This window comes from Periophthalmus magnuspinnatus, chromosome 18 (assembly GCF_009829125.3).
Source record: "Periophthalmus magnuspinnatus isolate fPerMag1 chromosome 18, fPerMag1.2.pri, whole genome shotgun sequence".
In the NCBI taxonomy this organism is placed as follows: domain Eukaryota; kingdom Metazoa; phylum Chordata; class Actinopteri; order Gobiiformes; family Gobiidae; genus Periophthalmus; species Periophthalmus magnuspinnatus.
In genome coordinates, this window is record NC_047143.1 from 381,514 (window position 1) to 405,740 (window position 24,227).

Genomic DNA, 24,227 nt, shown 5'->3' on the forward strand with positions numbered 1-24,227 from the left:
TCTGGACCATGGCCCTGGTCCGATTCAGGTCCGTCCTGGTCCAGACTCTGGTCTGTGAGGTGTAGTCCTGGACCAGGACCTGGTTTGGATCTGGACTCTGCCTGGGCCCAGAACTGGAGCAAACACAGCATCCTCCTCGTCTCCTCTCTCCTAGCACCTCATCTCCTCTCTTCTCGTGTCCTATCTCCTTGTCTCCTAGCACCTCATCTCCTCTCTCCTCGTCTCCTAGCTCCTTGTCTCCTCATCTCCTCTCTCCTCATCTCCTCTCTCCTCGTCTCCTAGCTCCTTGTCTCCTCATCTCCTCTCTCCTCATCTCCCCTCTCCTCGTCTCCTAGCGCCTCGTCTCCTCTCTCCTAGCTCCTCGTGTCCTAGCTCCTCGTCTCCTCTCTCCTCATCTCCTCTCTCCTCGTGTCCTAGCTCCTTGTCTCCTCTCTCCTCATCTCCTCTCCTCTGTCCTTGTCTCCTCTCCTCTCTCCTTGTGTCCTAGCTCCTCGTCTCCTCTCTCCTCGTGTCCTAGCTCCTCCTCTCCTCTCTCCTCATCTCCTCTCTCCTCCTCTCCTAGCTCCTCGTCTCCTCATCTCCTCTCTCCTCATGTCCTAGCTCCTCGTCTCCTCTCTCCTCATCTCCTCTCTCCTCGTCTCCTCTCTCCTCATCTCCTCTCTCCTCGTCTCCTCATCTCCTCTCTCCTCGTGTCCTAGCTCCTCGTCTCCTCTCTCCTCATCTCCTCTCTCCTCGTCTCCTCATCTCCTCTCTCCTCATCTCCTCTCTCCTCGTCTCCTCATCTCCTCTCTCCTCATCTCCTCTCTCCTCGTCTCCTAGCTCCTTGTCTCCTCATCTCCTCTCTCCTCATCTCCTCTCTCCTCGTCTCCTAGCTCCTTGTCTCCTCATCTCCTCTCTCCTCATCTCCCCTCTCCTCGTCTCCTAGCGCCTCGTCTCCTCTCTCCTAGCTCCTCGTGTCCTAGCTCCTCGTCTCCTCTCTCCTCATCTCCTCTCTCCTCGTGTCCTAGCTCCTTGTCTCCTCTCTCCTCATCTCCTCTCCTCTGTCCTTGTCTCCTCTCCTCTCTCCTTGTGTCCTAGCTCCTCGTCTCCTCTCTCCTCGTGTCCTAGCTCCTCCTCTCCTCTCTCCTCATCTCCTCTCTCCTCCTCTCCTAGCTCCTCGTCTCCTCATGTCCTAGCTCCTCGTCTCCTCTCTCCTCATCTCCTCTCTCCTCGTCTCCTCATCTCCTCTCTCCTCATCTCCTCTCTCCTCCTCTCCTAGCTCCTCGTCTCCTCTCTCCTCGTGTCCTAGCTCCTCCTCTCCTCTCTCCTCATCTCCTCTCTCCTCATCTCCTCTCTCCTCGTCTCCTCATCTCCTCTCTCCTCGTGTCCTAGCTCCTCGTCTCCTCATCTCCTCTCTCCTCGTCTCCTCATCTCCTCTCTCCTCATCTCCTCTCTCCTCGTCTCCTCGTCTCCTCATCTCCTCTCTCCTCATCTCCTCTCTCCTCGTGTCCTAGCTCCTCGTCTCCTCATCTCCTCTCTCCTCGTCTCCTCATCTCCTCTCTCCTCATCTCCTCTCTCCTCGTCTCCTCGTCTCCTCATCTCCTCTCTCCTCATCTCCTCTCTCCTCGTGTCCTAGCTCCTTGTCTCCTCGCTCCTACAGCCTCCTGTTGCCTGGAAACAGCTGCAGCAGCGTCACCGGGGCAACAGCTGCAGGTTTCCATGGCAACACCTCCCCATCCCTCCCAAAGAGAATCAAATAAATAACAGAAAATAAATAAATAAAAGCGGAAAAAAAGGGAAAGAGGCGCGAGCGCAGCCCCATTTTACCGCCATTCACCGCGATCTCCCGCCATTCACGAGAGACGGGGGCGCGCGCGAGGAGACGAGGAAACGAGGAAGGGAGGAAAGAAGGAAGGAAGGACGCGAGCGAGGAAGGAGGGAACGAGGAGGATGTGAGGGCGCGTGATGGGGACATGGACTGTCTCTGCATCGTCACCACCAAGGTACGGCACGTGGTCCCGGTCTAGTCCCGGTCTGGTCCCGGTCTGGTCCCGGTCTGGTCCCGGTCTGGTTCTGGTCTAGTCCAGATTTTGACGCGGTACAGTGTCGTCCCGGTTCAGAGCTGAGCAAGCCTCGAGTTAGTCCTGGTTTAGTTCTGATTTAGACCTTGTGTCTGTCCTGGTTTAGTCCTGGTTTAGACCTGGTTTAGTCCGGGTTTAGTCCCGGTTTAGTCCCGGTTTAGGGCTGAATCCAAGCAGGTCCCGGTATAAACCTGTTTGGAGGTACGTGTTGCTTTAGTCTGGTTCTGTGTTCTGGTCCAAATGGAGTCCTGATGGTTTAGTCCTGGTTCAGTCCTGGTTTAGTCCTGGTTCAGTCCTGGTTTAGTCCTGGTTTAGTCCTGGTTTAGTCCTGGTTCAGTCCTGGTTCAGTCCTGGTTTAGTCCTGGTTTAGTCCTGGTTCAGTCCTGGTTCAGTCCTGGTTTAGTCCTGGTTCAGTCCTGGTTTAGTCCTGGTTTAGTCCTGGTTTAGTCCTGTTTAGTCCTGGTTCAGTCCTGGTTCAGTCCTGGTTCAGTCCTGGTTTAGTCCTGGTTCAGTCCTGATTCAGTCCTGGTTTAGTCCTGGTTCAGTCCTGGTTTAGTCCTGGTTTAGTCCTGGTTCAGTCCTGGTTCAGTCCTGGTTTAGTCCTGGTTCAGTCCTGATTCAGTCCTGGTTTAGTCCTGGTTCAGTCCTGGTTTAGTCCTGGTTTAGTCCTGGTTCAGTCCTGGTTCAGTCCTGGTTTAGTCCTGGTTCAGTCCTGATTCAGTCCTGGTTTAGTCCTGGTTCAGTCCTGGTTTAGTCCTGGTTTAGTCCTGGTTCTAAAAACTTGCACCATGAGTCAAATCCTCCAGTGACAGTCGTTCAGAGACACTGGAGGATGGGTCAAATGCAGGTTTAACCCAGAGACACTGGAGGACGGGTCAAATGCAGGTTTAACCCAGAGACACTGGAGGACGGGTCAAATGCAGGTTTAACCCAGAGACACTGGAGGATGGGTCAAATGTTTACACTTGTATGTATTTCTTGTTGCAGAAGTACCGTTACCATGACGATGAGACACCGCCCCTTGACCCCAGCCCCGGTCACATGACGCACGGACGCAGCTCAGACCACACCCCCCACACACGACTCGACGGATACGCACACCCGCCCCTCACTGTGAGTCAATACTACTACTGCAAATCATACCAGTACTGTTACTACTACTTCTGCTGCTGTGAGTACTACAAATACTACGAATACTGTTGCTTCTACTGCACACTGATGTTCTCGTGTCCTTTGGCAAGACACTTCACCCACCTCTGTGTCCAGGATTATACACACACTAGAACTGCACTTTACAGCGGGGGTATTTACCTCTGTGGGGTATTAAAGAGGAGGTATTTACTTCTGTGGGGTATTAAAGAGGAGGTATTTACCTCTGTGGGGTATTAAAGAGGAGGTATTTACTCCTGTGGGGTATTAAAGAGGAGGTATTTACTCCTGTGGGGTATTAAAGAGGAGGTATTTACTTCTGTGGGGTATTAAAGAGGAGGTATTTACCTCTGTGGGGTATTAAAGAGGAGGTATTTACCTCTGTGGGGTATTAAAGAGGAGGTATTTACCTCTGTGGGGTATTAAAGAGGAGGTATTTACCTCTGTGGGGTATTAAAGAGGAGGTATTTACCTCTGTGGGGTATTAAAGAGGAGGTATTTACCTCTGTGGGGTATTAAAGAGGAGGTATTTACTCCTGTGGGGTATTAAAGAGGAGGTATTTACTCCTGTGGGGTATTAAAGAGGAGGTATTTACTTCTGTGGGGTATTAAAGAGGAGGTATTTACCTCTGTGGGGTATTAAAGAGGAGGTATTTACCTCTGTGGGGTATTAAAGAGGAGGTATTTACTTCTGTGGGGTATTAAAGAGGAGGTATTTACCTCTGTGGGGTATTAAAGAGGAGGTATTTACCTCTGTGGGGTATTAAAGAGGAGGTATTTACCTCTGTGGGGTATTAAAGAGGAGGTATTTACCTCTGTGGGGTATTAAAGAGGAGGTATTTACCTCTGTGGGGTATTAAAGAGGAGGTATTTACCTCTGTGGGGTATTAAAGAGGAGGTATTTACCTCTGTGGGGTATTAACTGTAACACATCACATTAACAAGTTTTATAAGTTTCACTTTCATTTCTGTCGCTCTGAGTCTCTCCTCCCTTTGCTCTCTGTGCTAAGCCCCTCCCCCTTCAGAGCACTATCACACTCAGCTGCATCGCACTAATGAAACTACTGCACATCACACCAGGTTTGTCACGTCATAGTGCACAGTTTGTGTCATGTTTTTGTTTATTTATGGAGGATTGTCACGTGGAGCGTGGGTGAGGCTTCTGGGCGGAGCCTCGTACAGACTCTTTATTCAATCAGTTGACAAACTGAACAGACACATTTTCAAATCTCGATTCATATTGTTTTGAATGTGGTTCTTGTGAATGTGGTTCTTGTTCTGAATGTGGTTCTTGTTCTGAATGTGGTTCTTGTTCTGAATGTGGTTCTTGTTCTGAATGTGGTTCTTGTTTTGAATGTGGTTCTTGTTCTGAATGTGGTTCTTGTGAATGTGGTTCTTGTTCTGAATGTGGTTCTTGTTCTGAATGTGGTTCTTGTTCTGAATGTGTTTCTTGTTTTAAATGTGGTTCTCATCAAATGTCACAAAAATCACAGACGTTAAACCGCACTGTGAACACACTGTACTATACTCTGAGTACTACACAGGACCTGATACCACTGTAGTTACTGTGCTGCTGATGTCATCCACTGTCTGTGGTGATGCTAACTGGAGGCACTGCTTTGTCTGAGGCGTCTTAGACTTTAATCTGAGTTTTATTTTAACACAGTGTGACCATAAAGAGCTGATTTATCTGAACTACACCAGTCTGTGCTGTGAAACAAGTCCCCCTGTAATGACATCACAGTCACAAGCTAGCATTAGCATTAGCATTAGCATTAGCCAACAGCTAACACCTTTTTGTGTAAAATCAAACTCTAACATGAGCTCTTTAAATCACTTTTTAATTCACTTTTTTCATAGTGTCACCGTGGTAACGGCTGAACATTCGGCCGTAGACATACATGCAGAACACCTCGGTGGGATGTTGCTGCGCTGCCACTGTTTGATTTTGAGACGCATTTATGAACAAAGCTCCAGGAGATATTTTAAGAGAGACCGAAATAACAACGAGAGCTAAAAATACAACCCAGAGACAAGAAGAGAGCAGGAGTCTAACCCACAACCTCCAGAACCAGAACAGAACCAGGACAGAACCAGGACAGAACCAGGACTGAACCAGGACAGAACCAGGACGGAACCAGGACGGAACCAGGACTGAACCAGGACAGAACCAGGACTGAACCAGGACTGAACCAGGACAGAACCAGGATGGAACCAGGACTGAACCGGGACTGAACCACGACAGAACCAGGACTGAACCAGGACTGAACCAGGACAGAACCAGTACAGAACCAGGATGGAACCAGGATGGAACCAGGACTGAACCAGGACTGAACCAGGACTGAACCAGGACAGAACCAGGGCTGAACCAGGACAGAACCAGTACAGAACCAGGATGGAACCAGGATGGAACCAGGACTGAACCAGGACTAAACCAGGACAGAACCAGGTCGGAACCAGGACTGAACCAGGACGGAACCAGGATAGAACCAGGACAGAACCAGAACGGAACCAGGACGGAACCAGGACTGAACCAGGACGGAACCAGGACTGAACCAGGACGGAACCAGGACAGAACCAGAACAGAACCAGGACGGAACCAGGACGGAACCAGGACTGAACCAACACCTGAGAGGAGGGGACAGGATAACCACTCTGCCGTTGTAATAATCTCTTCATATATTTCTTCCTCGTGTCCTATCTCCTCGTTTCCTTTCCTCTGGCACTGGTTGCCGTGGCGACAGGCCTCTCTCTCTGTGGGCGGTGACATCACAGAGTGGGCGGGTCCTCAGGCCCTGTGTGAAATATAACCAAGACTAGACCGGGACTAAACCAGGACTAAACCAGGACTAAACCAGGACTAAACCAGGACTAAACCAGGACTGAACCAGGACTAAACCAGGACTAAACCAGGACTGAACCAGGACTAAACCAGGACTGAACCAGGACTAAACCAGGACTAAACCAGGACTAAACCAGGACTGAACCGGGTCTAAACCAGGACTAAACCAGGACTAAAGCAGAAATAAACCAGGACTAGACCAGGACTAAACCAGGACTAAACCAGGACTAAACCAGGACTGAACCAGGACTAAACCAGGACTGAACCAGGACTAAACCAGGACTAAACCAGGACTAAACCAGGACTAAAGCAGAAATAAACCAGGACTAGACCAAACTCTCTTCCTTTTCCTCTCCTCCCTCTCTTTCCCTCTCTCCTCTCGCTCCTCCCTCTCTTTTCCCTCTCTCTCTTTTCCCTCTCCTCTCGCTCCTCCCCCGCCCCTCTCTCACTTTCTCTCTCCCCTGTGCTCTCGTCCTTCGCTCGCTCATTCATTTCCATTCTTTCCCTCCGTCTGCTCAGAGCTTTTTTTCTTTCTCTCTCCTCCTTTCATCGTGCATCCTTCTCTCGCTCGCCCCTGCTCTCCTCCCTCATCCTTCCATTTTTATTTGACATATCACATCTTTTGTGTGGCTTCTTTTCTTTCGCCGCTCCACCCCCTCCGTCTCTCTCTCTCTTCTCTTTTGCCTCGAGACATCCCTCTGTTTTCCCTCCCTCTCTCCTCCTCCTCGCTCTCTCGTTCATTCGGATGTGTGCGTTGCCGCGTCGCTCTTGGACATTTCTGAGGCTGCGTTTGCGATGGCGTGAGATTTATGTAACAGAAGGACAGAGGAGACGAGGAGACGAGGCGGCCAGGTAGGAGATAGGAGCTAGGAGGTAGGAGACAAAGAGGTAGGAACTAGGAGACGAGGAGGCTAGGTACGAGGTAGGAGCTAGGAGGTAGGAGACGAAGAGGCAGGAACTAGGAGACAAGGAGGCTAAGTACAAGTTAGGAGTAGGGGCTAGGAGGTAGGACATAGGAGGTAGGAGCTAGGAAGTAGCAGTTAAGAGGGAGGACCTAAGAGGTAGGATCTAGAAGTTAGGAGGTGGGATTGAGGAGGTAGGATCTAGGAGGTAGAAGGCAGGATCTAGGAGGTAGGATCTAGGAGATAGGATCTAGGAGATAGAGTCTAGGAGGTAGGATCAAGGAGGTAGGGTCTAGGAGGTAGGGTCTAGGAGGTAGGATCTAGGAGGTAGGATCTAGGAGGTAGGATCTAGGAGGTAGGATCAAGGAGGTAGGATCAAGGAGGTAGGATCAAGGAGGTAGGATCTAGGAGGTAGGATCTAGGAGGTAAGGTCTAGGAGGTAGGATCTAGGGGGTAGGGTGTAGGAGGTAGGATCTAGGAGGTAGGAGTAGGAGGCATGTTTGTATCGGTGTGGTACGCCAAAAAGATGGGTCGCCGTTTCATCAACAACGTTCGCCGCGCCAAACGCCACCGACAGAGACTCCTGGTAACTCCTCCTCTTTTACCTCCATCCCCCTCTCCTCCTCTTTTACCTCCACCCCCCTCTCCTCCTCTTTTACCTCCACCCCCCTCTCCTCCTCTTTTACCTCCACCCCCCTCTCCTCCTCTTTTACCTCCATCCCCCTCTCCTCCTCTTTTACCTCCACCCCCCTCTCCTCCTCTTTTACCTCCACCCCCCTCTCCTCCTCTTTTACCTCCACCCCCCTCTCCTCCTCTTTTACCTCCACCCCCTCTCCTCCTCTTTTACCTCCATCCCCCTCTCCTCCTCTTTTACCTCCATCCCCCTCTCCTCCTCTTTTACCTCCACCCCCCTCTCCTCCTCTTTTACCTCCACCCCCTCTCCTCCTCTTTTACCTCCACCCCCTCTCCTCCTCTTTTACCTCCACCCCCCTCTCCTCCTCTTTTACCTCCACCCCCCTCTCCTCCTCTTTTACCTCCACCCCCCTCTCCTCCTCTTTTACCTCCATCCCCCTCTCCTCCTCTTTTACCTCCACCCCATCTCTCATCTCTCCTTCTGAACTGAACTAAACCAGGACTAAACCAGGACTAAACCAGGACTAAACCAGGACTAAACCAGGACTGAACCAGGACTAAACCAGGACTAAACCGGGACTGAACCCAGATGGGACACACCCCCTTCACCAGAGTAGCATTAGCATTAGCATTAAAAGGTGCTAACAGCGGCTAAAGCTAACATTCATTTAAATCTAACACAGAATCACACTGAGGCATCATGGGAAATGTGCCGCTGTAATTACCTCTCACTTTAGATGACTTTTTCCTCCTCCTCTCCCTCCTCTCCCTCCTCTCCCTCCTCTTTTATCTCCTCTTCTATCTCCTCTCTCTCCTCTCTCCATTCTTTCTCTTTCCTTCTGTCTCTCTGCTCCTTGTCTCTCCCTCTTTTCTCTCCTCCTTCATAACTGTTACATAACTCTCTCTCTCTCTCTCTCTCTCTGGGCTGACAGCTGCTCCTGAGTCTCACACACACACACACACACACACACGGGGAGGGCATCTGACACAATCTGACACACGGGGAGGGCATCTGACACACGGGGAGGGCATCTGACACAATCTGACACACGGGGAGGGCATCTGACACAATCTGACACACGGGGAGGGCATCTGTGTGTGGCTCCTGAATAATTCATGTGTTTGAGACTAAAGACGTTTTTCTTGTTCTGTAAAAATAGAACAATCCTCTGTCCCTGTTAAAGCCTTTAGTCCTGGTTTAGTCCTGGTTTAGTCCTGGTTCAGTCCTGGTTTAGTCCTGGTTCAGTCCTGGTTTAGTCCTGGTTTAGTCCTGGTTTAGTCCTGGTTCAGTCCTGGTTTAGTCCTGGTTTAGTCCTGGTTTAGTCCTGGTTTAGTCCTGGTTTAGTCCTGGTTCAGTCCTGGTTTAGTCCTGGTTTAGTTCTGTTTAGTCCTGGTTTAGTCCTGGTTTAGTCCTGGTTCAGTCCTGGTTCAGTCCTGGTTCTGTCCTGGTTTAGTCCTGGTTCTGTCCTGGTTTAGTCCTGGTTCAGTCCTGGTTCTGTCCTGGTTCTGTCCTGGTTCTGTCCTGGTTCAGTCCTGGTTCTGTCCTGGTTCTGTCCTGGTTCAGTCCTGGTTCTGTCCTGGTTCAGTCCTGGTTCAGTCCTGGTTCTATCCTGGTTTAGTCCTGGTTTAGTCCTGGTTTAATCCTGGTTTAGTCCTGGTTCAGTCCTGGTTCAGTCCTGGTTTAGACCTGGTTCAGTCCTGGTTTAGTCCTGGTTCTGTCCTGGTTCAGTCCTGGTTCTGTCCTGGTTTAGTCCTGGTTCAGTCCTGGTTCAGTCCTGGTTCTGTCCTGGTTCAGTCCTGGTTCTGTCCTGCTTCTGTCCTGGTTCTGTCCTGGTTCAGTCCTGGTTCTGTCCTGGTTCAGTCCTGGTTCAGTCCTGGTTCTATCCTGGTTTAGTCCTGGTTTAGTCCTGGTTTAATCCTGGTTTAATCCTGGTTCAGTCCTGGTTCAGTCCTGGTTTAGTCCTGGTTCTGTCCTGGTTCAGTCCTGGTTCTGTCCTGGTTTAGTCCTGGTTCAGTCCTGGTTCAGTCCTGGTTCTGTCCTGGTTCTGTCCTGGTTCAGTCCTGGTTCAGTCCTGGTTCTGTGTGGGTGATGGAGTGATAGAGGAGATGTCGTTGCCTGGGTGACGGTGATGCAGTTGCCGTGGTAACCTCTCGACAGCTGCTGTTGCCGTGGCGACAGGCCGAGGATGAGGAGTTTAATGAGTCTGTTTCTGTTTCAGATGAACGGGTCTGACGGAGAACTGGAGTACGAGGAGATCACACTGGAACGGGTACTGCTCCTCTGCTCCTCTGCTCCTCTGTCTCTGCTCCTCTGCTCCTCTGTCTCTGCTCCTCTGTCTCTGCTCCTCTGCTCCTCTGTCTCTGCTCCTCTGCTCCTCTGTCTCTGCTCCTCTGTCTCTGCTCCTCTGCTCCTCTGTCTCTGCTCCTCTGTCTCTGCTCCTCTGCTCCTCTGTCTCTGCTCCTCTGCTCCTCTGTCTCTGCTCCTCTGTCTCTGCTCCTCTGTCTCTGCTCCTCTGCTCCTCTGTCTCTGCTCCTCTGTCTCTGCTCCTCTGTCTCTGCTCCTCTGTCTCTGCTCCTCTGGCTCTGCTCCTCTGGCTCTGCTCCTCTGGCTCTGCTCCTCTGCTCCTCTGTCTCTGCTCCTCTGCTTCTCTGTCTCTGCTCCTCTGTCTCTGCTCCTCTGCTCCTCTGGCTCTGCTCCTCTGCTCCTCTGTCTCTGCTCCTCTGCTTCTCTGTCTCTGCTCCTCTGTCTCTGCTCCTCTGCTCCTCTGGCTCTGCTCCTCTGGCTCTGCTCCTCTGCTCCTCTGTTTCTGCTCCTCTGCTCCTCTGTCTCTGCTCCTCTGCTTCTCTGTCTCTGCTCCTCTGTCTCTGCTCCTCTGCTCCTCTGGCTCTGCTCCTCTGGCTCTGCTCCTCTGCTCCTCTGTTTCTGCTCCTCTGCTCCTCTGTCTCTGCTCCTCTGCTCCTCTGTCTCTGCTTCTCTGTCTCTGCTCCTCTGTCTCTGCTCCTCTGCTCCTCTGTCTCTGCTCCTCTGCTTCTCTGTCTCTGCTCCTCTGTCTCTGCTCCTCTGCTCCTCTGGCTCTGCTCCTCTGCTCCTCTGTCTCTGCTCCTCTGCTTCTCTGTCTCTGCTCCTCTGTCTCTGCTCCTCTGCTCCTCTGGCTCTGCTCCTCTGGCTCTGCTCCTCTGCTCCTCTGTTTCTGCTCCTCTGCTCCTCTGTCTCTGCTCCTCTGCTCCTCTGTCTCTGCTTCTCTGTCTCTGCTCCTCTGTCTCTGCTCCTCTGCTCCTCTGTCTCTGCTCCTCTGTCTCTGCTCCTCTGTCTCTGCTCCTCTGTCTCTGCTCCTCTGGCTCTGCTCCTTTGCTCCTCTGTCTCTGCTCCTCTGTCTCTGCTCCTCTGTCTCTGCTCCTCTGGCTCTGCTCCTTTGCTCCTCTGTCTCTGCTCCTCTGTCTCTGCTTCTCTGCTCCTCTGTCTCTGCTCCTCTGTCTCTGCTCCTCTGTCTCTGCTCCTCTGCTCCTCTGTCTCTGCTCCTCTGTCTCTGCTCCTCTGCTCCTCTGTCTCTGCTCCTCTGTCTCTGCTTCTCTGCTCCTCTGTCTCTGCTCCTCTGTCTCTGCTCCTCTGTCTCTGCTCCTCTGCTCCTCTGTCTCTGCTCCTCTGTCTCTGCTCCTCTGCTCCTCTGTCTCTGCTCCTCTGGCTCTGCTCCTCTGCTCCTCTGTCTCTGCTCCTCTGTCTCTGCTCCTCTGACTCTGGTCCTGATCCAGTCTTAGTCCTGACCAGCTCTTGCCCTGGTTCTGGTCTGGTTCTGACCTGGTTCTGGTCTGGTTCTGGTCTAGTTCTGGTCTGGTTCTGACCCGGTTCTGGTCTGGTTCCAGGGGAACTCGGGCTTGGGCTTCTCCATCGCAGGAGGGACAGATAATCCTCACATCGGAGACGACCCCAGTATCTTCATCACCAAAATCATCCCAGGAGGAGCCGCCAGCCAGGACGGCAGACTGAGGTAAGACCGGGACTGGACCGGGTCTGGACCGGGCCTGGACCGGGACTGGACCGGGACTGGACCGGGACTGGACCGGGACTGGACCGGGACTGGACCGGGACTGGACCGGGACTGGACCGGGTCTGTACCGGGACTAGACCGGGTCTAGACCGGGACTAGACCAGGACTGGACGGGGACTAGACCGGGGCCTGGACCGGGGCCTGGACCGGGACTGGACCAGGACTGGACTGGGACTAGACCGGGACTAGACCGGGACTGGACAGGGACTAAACCAGGACTAAAGTCCAAGCCTCTCTGATGATGTCACTGTGATGTCATCAGGGTGAACGACTCGATCGTGTTCGTGAATGACGTGGACGTGCGTGAGGTCACACACTCCGTTGCCGTGGAAGCGCTGAAAGAGGCGGGGCCAGTGGTGCGACTGTACGTGCTGCGCCGGCGCCCCCCTCAGGAGCGCGCCACACAGATCAAGCTCTTCAAAGGACCCAAAGGTGAGACCGAGACTAGATTTAGACCTGGTTTAGACCTGGTTTAGACCTGGTTTAGACCTGGTTTAGACCTGGTTTAGTCCTGGTTTAGACCTGGTTTAGACCTGGTTTAGACCTGGTTTAGACCTGGTTTAGACCTGGTTTAGACCTGGTTTAGACCTGGTTTAGACCTGGTTTAGTCCTGGTTTAGACCTGGTTTAGTCCTGGTTTAGACCTGGTTTAGTCCTGGTTTAGACCTGGTTTAGTCCTGGTTTAGACCTGGTTTAGACCTGGTTTAGACCTGGTTTAGTCCTGGTTTAGACCTGGTTTAGACCTGGTTTAGACCTGGTTTAGACCTGGTTTAGTCCTGGTTTAGTCCTGGTTTAGACCTGGTTTAGACCTGGTTTAGTCCTGGTTTAGACCTGGTTTAGTCCTGGTTTAGACCTGGTTTAGACCTGGTTTAGACCTGGTTTAGACCTGGTTTAGACCTGGTTTAGTCCTGGTTTAGACCTGGTTTAGTCCTGGTTTAGACCTGGTTTAGTCCTGGTTTAGACCTGGTTTAGACCTGGTTTAGACCTGGTTTAGTCCTGGTTTAGTCCTGGTTTAGACCTGGTTTAGTCCTGGTTTAGACCTGGTTTAGACCTGGTTTAGACCTGGTTTAGACCTGGTTTAGTCCTGGTTTAGTCCTGGTTTAGACCTGGTTTAGTCCTGGTTTAGACCTGGTTTAGACCTGGTTTAGTCCTGGTTTAGACCTGGTTTAGTCCTGGTTTAGACCTGGTTTAGTCCTGGTTTAGACCTGGTTTAGTCCTGGTTTAGACCTGGTTTAGACCTGGTTTAGACCTGGTTTAGTCCTGGTTTAGACCTGGTTTAGTCCTGGTTTAGACCTGGTTTAGACCTAGTTTAGACCTAGTTTAGACCTGGTTCAGACCTGGTTTAGACCTGGTTCTGGTCTGTTTCAGGGCTGGGCTTCAGTATTGCTGGGGGAGTGGGGAATCAGCATGTTCCTGGAGACAACAGCATCTACGTGACCAAGATCATCGAGGGCGGAGCCGCGCACCGCGATGGACGACTCTGCATCGGGGACAAGATCCTGGCCGTGAGTACTACACACACACACACACACACACACACCCCACACCCATACACACACATATACACACACACACACACAGTGGGGCAAAAAAGTCTTTATTCTTCCTCCAGTTGTTCCAGTTCTTCCACTTAAAAAGATGAGACGCCTGTGATTTTCATCATAGTTTCACTTCAACTATGAGACAGAATGAAAGATCCAGGAAATCACACTGTAGGATTTTTAATGGATTGATTTCCAAATGATGTTGTAAAATAAGTATTTGGTCAATAACAAAAGTTCGTCTCATACTTTGTTACATTCTCTTTGTTGCAGTGACAGGTCGTTTTCTGTCTCCAGAGGTTTTCTCTGTTGCTGTAGTTTGGTCCGTTCCTCCTGCAGATCTCCTCTAGAGCAGTGATGTTTTGGGACAACATGGACTTTCAACTCCCTCCAAAGATTTTCTATGGGGTTGAGATCTGGAGACTGGGCCACTCCAGGACCTTGAAATGCTGTTTATGAAGCCTCTCCTTCGTTGCCCGGGCGATGTGTTTGGATCATTGTGACGCTGAAAGACCCAGACACGTTTCATCTTCAATGTCCTCACTGATGGAAGGAGGTTTTCACTCAAAATCTCACGATACATGGCCCCGTTCATTATTTCCTTTACACAGATCAGTCGTCCTGGTCCATTTAAAGAAAAACAGCCCCAAAGCATGATGTTTCCACCCTCATGATTCACAGTAGGTCTGATGTTCTTTGGATGAGACTCTGCATTCTTTCTCTTCCAAACACAAGTTGAGTTTTTAACAAAAAGTTGTATTTTGGTTTGATCTGACCATGTGACATTGTCCCAATCCTCTTCTGGATCATCCAAATGCTTCTGTCAAACTTCAGACGGGCCTGGACATGTCCTGTCTTAATCAGGGGACACGTCTGGCACTGCAGGATTTGAGTCCCTGGTGGTGTCATGTGTTACTGATGGTCCCTTTGTTACTTTGGTCCCAGTTCTCTGCAGGTCATTCACTCGGTCGTGTGGTTCTGGGGTTTTTGCTCTTTGTTCTTGTGTCATTTTGACCCCACGGGGTCAGATCTTGGTGGAGCCCCAGGTCTTGGTCTTGTTCCATTTTGTAATACTTGCTCCACAGTTGATTTGTTGACTCCAGCTCTTACCTGTTGCAGATTGAGTGTTCGGGGCCTGGTGTCTACAGTTTTGTTTGTGGTTCCTTTGCTCTTTGGTCTTGTCCATAGTGGAGTTTGAGTCTGACTGTTTGAGGTTGTGGACATGTGTCTTTTATACTGAGGACGAGTTCAAACAGGGGCCATTAATACAGAGAACGAGTGGAGGACAGAGGAGCCTCTGAAAGAAGAAGGTACAGGTCTGAGAGAGACACAGATCTTTATTGTTTGTAGGAGACAAATACTTATTTTACCGAGGAATTTACCAATTAATTCTTTAAAAATCCTACAGTGTGATTCCCTCGTTTCTTTCTGTCTCATAGTTGAAGTGAAACTATGATGAAAATTACAGGCGTCTTGTCTTTTTGGGAGAACTTGAACAGTTGGAGGATGAATAAACACTTTTTTGCTGGACTGTATTTACACACACAGTTTTCTATTTTCAAAACATGAACTTTCTCAAAGCTCCTCAAACACCCACAGACAGGGGGCGCTCACGGTCAACTGCCTTTTCCTTGGCACCTCAGAATGTCTGATCTGGTTCTGGTCCCTGACGTGCCTGGAGGACGTCTTTCTCTCTTTGGTCTGGGTTTGGTCTGGTTCTGGTCGGGTTTTGGGCGGGGTCTTGGGTCTCAGGTGTTTGTTTGGGTCTGGTTCTGATCCTGATCTGGTTCTGGTCCCAGGTAAACCACATGTGTCTAGAGGACGTCCTTCACGAAGACGCCGTGGCGGCTCTGAAAAACACTGGAGACGTGGTCTACCTGAAGGTGGCGCCGTCACACTTCTCCCAGCCCCAAGAGAGATACAGCCCCCCCGACATCAGCTGTGAGTCCGGATGAAAACCAGAACTATAACCGGACTATAACAGGACTAAACCTAGTCCTGGTCCAGTCCTGGTCCAGTCCTGGTCCAGCCCTGGTCCAGCCCTGGTCCAGCCCTGGTCCAGTCCTGGTCCAGTCCTGGTCCAGCCCTGGTCCAGCCCTGGTCCAGCCCTGGTCCAGCCCTGGTCCAGTCCAGGTCCAGTCCTGGTCCAGTCCAGGTCCAGTCCTGGTCCAGTCCAGGTCCAGTCTAACTCTCTGTGTCTCTGCAGCATACATGGAGCCAGAGTACATGTGTGAGTACCCGGCGGCCCTCCCTCCCCCCTCGCCCCCGCGCAGGTACTCACCCGTGTCCCGGTGCATGATGGGAGACGAGCCGCGGCGTGTGGTGGTGCAGCGCGGCTCGTCGGGACTCGGCTTCAACATCGTGGGCGGAGAAGACGGGGAGGGCATCTTTATCTCGTTCATCTTGTCGGGGGGACCAGCCGACCTCAGCGGAGAACTACGGAAGGGCGACCAGATCCTGTCTGTGAGTCTGGGGTCAGGCCGGGGTCAGGCCGGGGTCAGGTCGGGGTCAGGCCGGGGTCAGGCCGGGGTCAGACTAGGGTCAGGCCGGGGTCAGGCCGGGGTCAGGCCGGGGTCAGGCCGGGGTTAGACCCGGGTTAGGGTGGGTGTAGACCGGGTTTAGACGAGGTTTGGATTGGGGTTTAGACCGGAGTAAGGCCAGGGTTAGATCGGGTTTAGAACAGGATTAGACTGGGATAGTCCGGGGTTAGACCGAGGTTTAGATCTGGTTCAGACCTTTTTCTTATGTTCCTCATGATCCTCATGTTCCATGTGTTCTTTACTTTCCTCACATTCCTCCTGTTCTTAATGTTCTTGTCCCTCGTGTTCCTAATGCTCCTCGTGTACTTCATGCTCCTCGTGTACTTCATGCTCCTCGTGTTCTTCATGCTCCTCATGTTCTTCACGCTCCTCGTGTTCTTCACGCTCCTCGTGTTCTTCACGCTCCTCGTGTTCTTCACGCTCCTCGTGTTCTTCACGCTCCTCGTGTTCTTCACGCTCCTCGTGTTCTTCACGCTCCTCGTGTTCTTCACGCTCCTCGTGTTCTTCACGCTCCTCGTGTTCTTCATGCTCTTCATGTTCTTCTGTTCCAGGTGAACGGTGTGGACCTCAGATATGCCACTCATGAACAGGCGGCTGCAGCTCTGAAGAACGCCGGGCAGACGGTCACCATCCTCGCCCAGTACAGACCCGAAGGTAAGTCAGATGCCCTCCCACTCTCCAGACCAGGTCCAAGAAAAATACAGCCCAAAAGACCAACAGTTGTATTAGTTGGAAGTTACCAGATACAAAAGCACCTCTGTCTCAGACCATCTGAGACCATCTCAGACCATCTCAGACCATCTCAGACCATCTTCAGCTGCTTTATCTCCTCCTCTGTGAGTCTGAGGAGGATCGATACTCTATAAATGTCTGGCAGCTGTTACCGATACCATGATACCGATATCGATATCAGATTGATCCATGTACAGCCTTTCCTCTCGGACTTATATACTTGAGTACTTATATACTTGTATATTTGTGTACTTGAGTACTTGTGTACATATGTACTTGTTTATACTCATATACTCGTGTACACACATACTTATATACTCGTGTACTCATATACTCATGTACTCATATACTCATGTACTCATGTACTCATATACTCATGTACTCATATACTCATGTACTCATGTACTCATATACTCATGTACTCATATACTCATGTACTTATATACTCATGTACTCGTGTACTTATATACTCATGTACTCATATACTCATGTACTCATGTACTCATATACTCATGTACTCATATACTCATATACTCATGTACTCATATACTCATGTACTTATATACTCATATACTCATGTACTCATGTACTCATATACTCATGTACTCATATACTCATGTACTCATGTACTCATATACTCATATACTCATGTACTCATATACTCATGTACTCATGTACTCATGTACTCATATACTCATGTACTTATATACTCATATACTCATGTACTTATATACTCATATACTCATATACTCATGTACTCATATACTCATGTACTCATGTACTCATATACTCATGTACTCATGTACTCATATACTCATATACTCATGTACTTATATACTCATGTACTCATGTACTCATGTACTCATGTACTCATATACTCATGTACTCATGTACTCATATACTCATGTACTCATGTACTCATGTACTCATATACTCATATACTCATATACTCATGTACTTTTTCCAGAGTACAGTCGTTTTGAGGCAAAGATCCATGACCTGAGGGAGCAGATGATGAACAGCTCTGGGAGTCTGAGGAGCCCACGCTCCTTCTACATCAGGTACAGCACCTCCTGTAGGAGACGCAGCATCTACAGCAGGATAACACCTAACGCCTCTCTCCCCTCCTCCCCCCCTCTCCCCCCGGTCAGGGCGCTCTTTGACTATGATAAACAGTGGGATTGCGGCGTTCTGTCTCAGGCCTTGGACTTTAACTTTGGGGAGGTTCTTCATGTGGTCGACTCCAGTGATGACGAGTGGTGGCAGGCGCGACGACTCACCCAGCAGGGGGAGCTAGAGGAGCTGGGCTACGTGCCGTCCAAGCACAGGTACAGAGGGGGCGGGGCAGAGGGGGCGGGGCAGAGGGGGTGGGGTTACACTGGAAAACCTCTGATTGGACAAAAACACTTTCATTCATTTAGCCCTGTGTGTCTGGAGAGTCATGTGGGCCCTTTAATGTGGGCCCTTTAATAGAGTCATGTGGGCCCTTTAATGTGGGCCCTTTAATAGAGTAATGTGGGCCCTTTAATGTGGGCCCTTTAATAGAGTAATGTGGGCCCTTTAATGTGGGCCCATTTTAGAGTCCTGTGGGCCCTTAAACAGAGACGTTGTTGAACTTTGTGCTGTTTCATTGCAGAGTCGAGCGTAAAGAGTGGGCCCGTATGAAGACCAAAGGTGAGTCTGAATCACCAGGACCAGACCAAGTCCTGGTTTAGACCTGGGTCCAGACCAGGATTCATCAAATGTCACCTCTTTATTTTCCTCAGGTCGAGAAGGTTTTGTCCACAGCTACGAACTCGTCACCCAGATCGAAGGTGAGTCCCTGTTTAGTCCTGGTTTAGTCCTGGTTTAGTTTCGGGTTAGTCCAGGTTTAGTCCCGGTTTAGTCCTGGTTTAGTCCTGGTTTAGTCCCTGTTTAGTCCCTGTTTAGTCCTGGTTTAGTCCAGGTTTAGTCCAGGTTTAGTCCCAGTTTAGTCCTGGTTTAGTCCCTGTTTAGTCCTGGTTTAGTCCTAGTTTAGTCTCGGTTTAGTCCTGGTTTAGTCCCTGTTTAGTCCTGGTTTAGTCCCGGTTTAGTCCTGGTTTAGTCCTGGTTTAGTCCCTGTTTAGTCCTGGTTTAGTCCTGGTTTAGTCCCTGTTTAGTCCCGGTTTATTCCTGGTTTAGTCCTGGTTTAGTCCCTGTTTAGTCCTAGTTTAGTCCCTGTTTAGTCCCTGTTTAGTCCCTGTTTAGTCCTGGTTTATATTGATGATTCTTTGTGTGTTTCAGTGGATTACGCTCGTCCTGTTATAATCCTTGGTCCCACCAAAGACCGGATCAACGACGACCTTTTGTCCGAGTTCCCTGACAAGTTCGGCTCCTGCGTCCCCCGTGAGTTCTGACCCAGACCCGGTCTAGACCCGGTCCAGACCCAGTTGGGGGCAAGAACCAGTTTTTCCTTGAGGACGCTCCTTGATTTTTTGCAGTGACATCACACTGGGGGTGTTCTACATGTAACTCTATGATAGAATGTTCAGCAGTTACCATGGAGACACAATCACACATTAACACTGACAAAAGAATTTTACGTTCCAACTCAATAAAAAACACAACAGTGATTTAAAGAGCTCATGGTCCTGAATTTGATTTAACACAAAAAGATGAGACTGAAAAACTGTTGGCTAATGCTAATGCTAATGCTAATGCTAACGCTAATGCTAATGCTAGCGTGTGACTGTGATATCTGAGGGACTTGTTTAACAGCACAGATCAGCTCTTTATGGTCAGATTGTGTTTGACCAAATCTCAGATTAAAGTCCAATTTAAGTAACAGCTTCAGACACAGCAGTGCCTCCAGTTAGCATCACACCCCCAGAGAATGTGGATGACATCATCTGCAAAGGGTCAACTGGTCATTTTCAGACTGTAGAATGTGATGATGTCATACTCCAGATGGGGTCAGGGGTCACAGTTCTTTTTTATTCACACTGGATTTTGAAATGTCCAACAACAACAACACACACCTGACCTCACTGAGACAACAACACACACCTGACCTCACTGAGACGACAACAACACACACAACACACACCTGACCTCACTGAGACAACAACACACACAACACACACCTGACCTCACTGAGACAACAACACACACCTGACCTCACTGAGACGACAACAACACACACAACACACACCTGACCTCACTGAGACAACAACACACACAACACACACCTGACCTCACTGAGACAACAACACATACAACACACACCTGACCTCACTGAGACAACAACACACACAACACACACCTGACCTCACTGAGACAACAACACACACAACACACACCTGACCTCACTGAGACAACAACACACACAACACACACCTGACCTCACTGAGACGACAACAACACACACCTGACCTCACTGAGACGACAACAACACACACCTGACCTCACTGAGACGACAACAACACACACCTGAACTCACTGAGACGACAACACACACACAACACACACCTGACGTCACTGAGTGTGATGTCATCCGTGTTAAATATGATTGGCTGTAGATGTCTCACTTCCTGTTGCCCTTTTTTGGCAGACACGACGCGTCCGAGACGGGACTACGAGATCGATGGGCGGGACTACCACTTTGTGTCGTCACGGGAACAGATGGAGCGTGACATCCAATCACATCGCTTCATAGAGGCGGGGCAATACAACAGTCACCTGTACGGAACCAGCGTGCAGAGCGTGAGACAGGTCGCCGAGCAGGTGAGCCGAAAAGACCCCGCCAAGACCGGGTTTAGTCCAACTAGACCCCCTGAGCCGAAAAGACCCCGCCAAGACCGGGTTTAGTCCAACTAGACCCCCTGAGCCGAAAAGACCCCGCCAAGACCGGGTTTAGTCCAGCTAGACCCCCCTGTGCCGAAAAGACCCCGCCAAGACCGGGTTTAGTCCAGCTAGACCCCCCTGAGCCAAAAAGACCCCGCCAAGACCGGGTTTAGTCCAGCTAGACCCCCCTGAGCCAAAAAGACCCCACCAAGACTGGGTTTAGTCCCCGTGTGCCTGTGGCGGTCGTACATGTGACATGTTTGTTGTTTGTCGTTTGTTTGACTCTCAGGGGAAACACTGTATCCTGGACGTTTCTGCCAACGCCGTCCGACGCCTGCAGGTGGCGCAGCTGCACCCCATCGCCATCTTCATCCGACCGCGCTCCCTCGAGAACATCCTGTACGTCAGTGTTCTATTAGCATGTTCTATTAGCATGTTCTATTAGCATGTTCTATTAGCGTGTTCTATTAGCATGTTCTATTAGCGTGTTCTAGGAGCGTGTTTTTAGCGTGTTTTACCACAGAAATCAAATCAACCCCAGTGTGTTTTATGTTAAAAGTCACATTTTTCTAGCAGCGTGTTTCAGACTGAAGACGTGACGTCTCCACAGAGACCACGAGTGTCAGAGCAACCACAGAGCCAATCAGGAGAGAGGATGATGAAGGCCACGCCCCTTCAGCCCACACCACTGGTTTAACAGGGAGCGGACGCTTAGCAACGCTGTCAATCAAACCTGTTGCTAACGCTAACAGGAGCGAATAGTGAAATAAAAAGCCCAGGATCATGTAGAGGGTTAATACGAACATTTAAGACCAGAATGAGTCTGACACAGGGACAGACACAGGGGGCGCTGTTTAACACAGAGTGAACTGCCTCAGTGGGGAGTTTCTGGTCGGAGGGACAGTCGGATCATTTCCTCTGTCATGTAATGTCTCCTGAGGGGGTCAGAGGTTAGAGGTCAGACAGTGGACAGGGAGCTGGTGGACATCACTAACATGTTGGATACTTTACAAATGTCTTTGTGTGTCAGGGCTAATGCTAATGCTAATGCTAATGCTAATTTCTGAGCCTAATAAAAATTGAAATCACACAATCGACCGAAATGATCTACACCTGAAAATAAAACCTGTGACGACATTAAGTCCTGACCCTGGGGTTTTAAGAACAAACAAATCAGGTCCTTCTGTCCTCGTCACTCCTGCTAGCGTTAGCAACAGGTGCTAAGCGTCCGCCCTCTGTTAAACCAGTGGTGTGGGCTGAAGGGGCGTGGCCTTCATCATCCTCTCTCCTGATTGGCTCTGTGGTTGCTCTGACACTCGTGGTCTCTGTGGAGACGTCACGTCTTCAGTCTGTGACTCGTCTGACCAGCATTTAAGAAGGTCTATGATGGGACCTCAGTGTGACCTCAATGTGACCTCTGTTTGACCTCAGTTTGACCTGTTTGACCTCAGGTTAACCTCAGTGTCCTCAGTTTGACCTCAGTGTGTCCTCAGTTTGACCTCAGTGTGTCCTCAGTTTGACCTCAGTGTCCTCAGTTTGACCTCAGTTTAACCTCAGTTTGACCTCAGTGTTCAATTAACATACACATGTTCTTGTTCTTATAATATTAAACACGCGTGTTCTTGTTCTTTTGTTTTAAACGTTGTTTTTGTGCAGAGATCTGAACAAACGTTTGTCTGAGGATCAGGCTCGAAAAGCTCTGGACCGAGCTCTGAAACTGGAGCAGGACTTTCTCCAGTGCTTCACCGGTGAGTTTGGTCTCTGCTGTTTCTTTCTCCTCCCTCCTGATGATCTAACGTTCTTTCTCCTCCCTCCTGCTGTTCTCATGTTCTTTCTCCTCCCTCCTGATGATCTAACGTTCTTTCTCCTCCCTCTGCAGCGGTCGTGGGCGGGGACAGTTTCGAGGAGGTGTATCATCACGTGAAGGTGGTGATCGAGGAGCAGAGCGGACCCTACATCTGGGTGCCTCAGCGAGAGCGCCTCTAACGTCACCCGACGAGTACCCCAAAAAACACCCAATGATTACCCCAGAAACACCCGACGAGTTCCCCAGAAACACCTGACGAGAACCCCAAAAACACCTGATGAGTACCTGAGAAACACCCAACAAGAGCGCCTCTAACACTCCCCAACGAGTACCCCTAAAACACCGATGAGTACGCCAAAAACACCCCAGAGCGCCTATAACATCCCCCAACGACTACCCCAAAAACAGGCCAAGGTCCCCAGACGCCTGTAACATCCACCGGGAGCACCCTTATTCCCCCAGGAGTGCCTAAAACCCCCGCACCACCCTAACGCCCCCCTGAGGAGCGCAGACCTCAGGAATCACAGACGCCGCAGACCTGAACCTCACACACCCAAGATGGCCGCCGTGTTGGAGCACACACTGCACTTTAGTCAAGAACCGACGAAACACGTAAAGATCAGAGTTTAAACCCAGTTCATCCGTTTTGAGCCGAGCAAACTGTTAAGTGTAGTACACGTTAGCGGCCACTTGAGGACGCACTACAGACGCTCCGTGTGTGTGGTATAGGGAAACCTGCGGCTTCTGTGATTTCTATGGCCTAAAACAATGCGGTATGAATATAAACTAGAAGGAATGATCGCCATGGTAACCTACAGAAACACACCCAGTCCCGGCGGCCATGTTGTGACTGTAAAACAAACAGCACTAACAGGGAGAGCGCCTGTTACAACATGTGACGTTTTGTGCTCTCACTATATAAACATCATTGTGTTTGTATAGTGCGTAAACTCGATAAACACGATAATTATGAATGAATGTGTCTGACAGCGTAGAGACATAAAAAATACTGTAACTGCAATAGACCTGTGACGTGTTTTATCACAACTCTGCTCTTCCCACAGTCACAACATGGTCGCCACAACTGCCACAGTATCCATGGTTCCTCTAGCTTTATACTCATCATCCTGACCCCACACCCCCTAAAGAGTAGGCCTGAAAGAGGACTAAACCTGGACTAAACCTGGACTAAACCTGGACTAAACCTGGACTAAACCTGGACTAAACCTGGTCTAAACCTGGACTAAACCTGGTCTAAACCTGGACGAAACCTGGACGAAACCTGGACTAAACCTCCTCTAAACCCGGACTAAACCCGGACTAAACCTGGACTAAACCTGGACTAAACCCGGTCTAAACCTGGACGAAACCTGGACTAAACCTGGACTAAACCTCCTCTAAACCCGGACTAAACCTGGACTAAACCCGGTCTAAACCTGGACGAAACCTGGACTAAACCTGGACTAAACCTCCTCTAAACCCGGACTAAACCTGGACTAAACCTGGACTAAACCCGGACTAAACCCGGTCTAAACCTGGATTAAACCTGGACTAAACCTGGTCTAAACCTCCTCTAAACCCGGACTAAACCTGGTCTAAAGTGACCCCCACCCCTTGCCGTCTCGAGGCCACGCCCCCTGAACTCTTGACGAACTTCTCTATTTATAGAATCTTGATTTCTGGATGTATTGGTTCTGACTGGAGAGATAAATGTGTGTGTGTGTGTGTGTAATTATAAGATGTGTGTGTGTAAATATAAGATGTGTGTGTGTAAATATAAGATGTGTGTGTGTAAATATAAGACTTGTGTGTGTGTACATAGTTCAAACGATGGGGCTCAACACACAGTCTTTTCAGGGCTTCAATAGAGAAATTATTATAATGAATAAATAAATCTATATCTATATCTATGATGAATAATGGACTACAAATCCCACACCCCCTCACGCTAAAGGACTACACAACCATGATCCTCCATGGTCACCCACCACTCGTCTAAAGGACTACAAACCGCACCTCCTCCATGCTAAAGGACTACAAACCGCACCTCCTCCATGCTAAAGGACTACAAACCGCACCTCCTCCATGCTAACTCCATGGACTACAGCCGCGCTAAAGGACTACAAACCCCACCTCCTCCATGCTAACTCCATGGACTACAGCCACGCTAAAGGA

The 24,227-nt window shown here is 50.1% G+C and overlaps 1 protein-coding gene across 2 annotated transcripts; it reads left to right on the forward strand.

The window, feature by feature from the left end:
* Positions 1 to 1,905: 1,905 nt before the first annotated feature.
* Positions 1,906 to 22,389, forward strand: LOC117386504 (disks large homolog 4-like). Of its 2 annotated transcripts, XM_033983878.2 has the most exons (18): positions 1,906 to 1,982; positions 3,048 to 3,173; positions 9,806 to 9,856; positions 11,448 to 11,572; positions 11,895 to 12,064; positions 13,000 to 13,136; positions 14,972 to 15,113; positions 15,379 to 15,635; positions 16,264 to 16,366; positions 17,412 to 17,505; positions 17,596 to 17,772; positions 18,081 to 18,118; positions 18,211 to 18,258; positions 18,707 to 18,808; positions 20,013 to 20,185; positions 20,535 to 20,644; positions 21,902 to 21,993; positions 22,125 to 22,389. In XM_033983878.2, exons 1-18 carry the CDS (start codon positions 1,953 to 1,955, stop codon positions 22,229 to 22,231), a joined length of 2,082 nt encoding a protein of 693 aa, XP_033839769.1. In that variant the 5' UTR covers positions 1,906 to 1,952; the 3' UTR covers positions 22,232 to 22,389. The 2 variants fall into 2 exon arrangements, with proteins under 2 accessions (XP_033839769.1, XP_033839768.1); XM_033983877.2 differs by lacking the exons at positions 1,906 to 1,982; positions 3,048 to 3,173 and adding an exon at positions 7,440 to 7,539.
* The last annotated feature ends 1,838 nt before the right edge of the window (positions 22,390 to 24,227 follow it).

Bases quoted from the DNA above. Each gene is read 5' to 3' on its own strand.
- LOC117386504 (XM_033983878.2), top strand. From the start codon at position 1,953: ATGGACTGTCTCTGCATCGTCACCACCAAG. The intron at 11,573-11,894 runs GTAAGACCGGGA...TGATGTCATCAG, and splicing joins AGCCAGGACGGCAGACTGAG to GGTGAACGACTCGATCGTGT. The intron at 16,367-17,411 runs GTAAGTCAGATG...TACTTTTTCCAG, and splicing joins CGCCCAGTACAGACCCGAAG to AGTACAGTCGTTTTGAGGCA.